General features: G+C 48.8%; 1 protein-coding gene across 1 annotated transcript in view; it reads right to left on the bottom strand.

Moving 5' to 3' along the window:
- Positions 1 to 1,199, bottom strand: part of CDHR3 (cadherin-related family member 3) — an 85,633-nt gene that overhangs the window by 21,979 nt on the left and 62,455 nt on the right. Inside the window, 1 exon segment of the mRNA XM_011986385.1 lies at positions 688 to 914. Within this exon segment, the coding sequence (XP_011841775.1) occupies positions 688 to 914 (227 nt within the window).

The following is a 1,199-nucleotide window of genomic DNA, read 5'->3' on the forward strand; positions in this document are numbered from 1 at the left end:
ACTCCAAAACCACACTCAACTTCTGGACAGTGTGCATTTCACCAACAGCCTTCAGTGAAGGCAAAGCGAGATTTAAAGGGCCACAAGAGGAACCTTGTCCCACAAAGTGGCTTTGTGGGTCCACCAGACATTCCAATAGCTGGCCACCAATTTCAGTGCTTTTCTCAGTCACCCACAGACTTGGGCCTCAAAAAAAGGTGGGGCCGGGTGCAGTGGCTCACGCCTATAATCCTAGCACTTTGAGAGGCTGAGGCGGGTGGATTACTTGAGTTCAGGAGTTCGAGACCAGCCTGGCCAACATGGCAAAACCTGTCTCTACTAAAAGTACAAAACTTAGCCAGGCACAGTGCTGCACACTTGTAATCCCAGCTACTTGGGAGGCTGAGGCATGAGAATCGCTTAAACCCAGGAGGTGAAAGTTGCAGTGAGCCAAGGTTACACCACTGTACTCTATCCTGGGCTACAAAGCGAGACCCTGTCTCAAACAAGAGAAAAAAAGAAAAGAAAAAGAAAAAAAGAAAAACATGGATCTTTATTTCCCAGGGCACCTTTATTTGTTTCTCACCACACCTGCAGGATGTGCCCCTGGGAAGTTTCCTCATTGCCACATCCACATTCTGTGGGTGCCAGAGAGACCCTGAGTCAACCAGTTGGGTTACCGGGACTATAGCAAGCAGCCCCACTCACAGTGACAGAGCTTGTGTCCTCGTTGTTGGTGGCCTGGATTCTGAGAATATAGATAGGGGTTGTTTCGTAGTCTACTTTAGTTACCAGCTGGAGTTCTCCCATCTTGGGATTAATCCGAAATACGTTCGGGTACTGGAGGCTGGCCCCTCCGGTGGAGATGGAGTACACGAGGCTGCGCTGGGGGAGGTCTTTTTCAGTGGCTTGCACCTGTCCCACTCAGGTTCTGGCTGGAGGAATAAAGTACCTGCAATAAGTCCTGCTTTTAAGAGGTAGGGAAGGATGATTCAGGAACCGATGTCCTCCCTGCCATGGGAAGAAGGACTTCTGGAGGTCTCCTTGCTGTCCAAACTCTGTTTTATAGCTTCACTTCTACTTAATTGAAATAATGCTAACCAATACCCGCTAGGTAACTGGCCCTATGATCCAAGCAGTCCTGTGAGCTGTAATAGATAATTTATGCCTTTGTGTGTGTGTGTGTGTGTGTGTGTGTGTGTGTGTGTGTGTGTGTGTGT

The sequence above is a fragment of the Mandrillus leucophaeus genome, unplaced genomic scaffold (assembly GCF_000951045.1).
Source record: "Mandrillus leucophaeus isolate KB7577 unplaced genomic scaffold, Mleu.le_1.0 Scaffold298, whole genome shotgun sequence".
In the NCBI taxonomy this organism is placed as follows: domain Eukaryota; kingdom Metazoa; phylum Chordata; class Mammalia; order Primates; family Cercopithecidae; genus Mandrillus; species Mandrillus leucophaeus.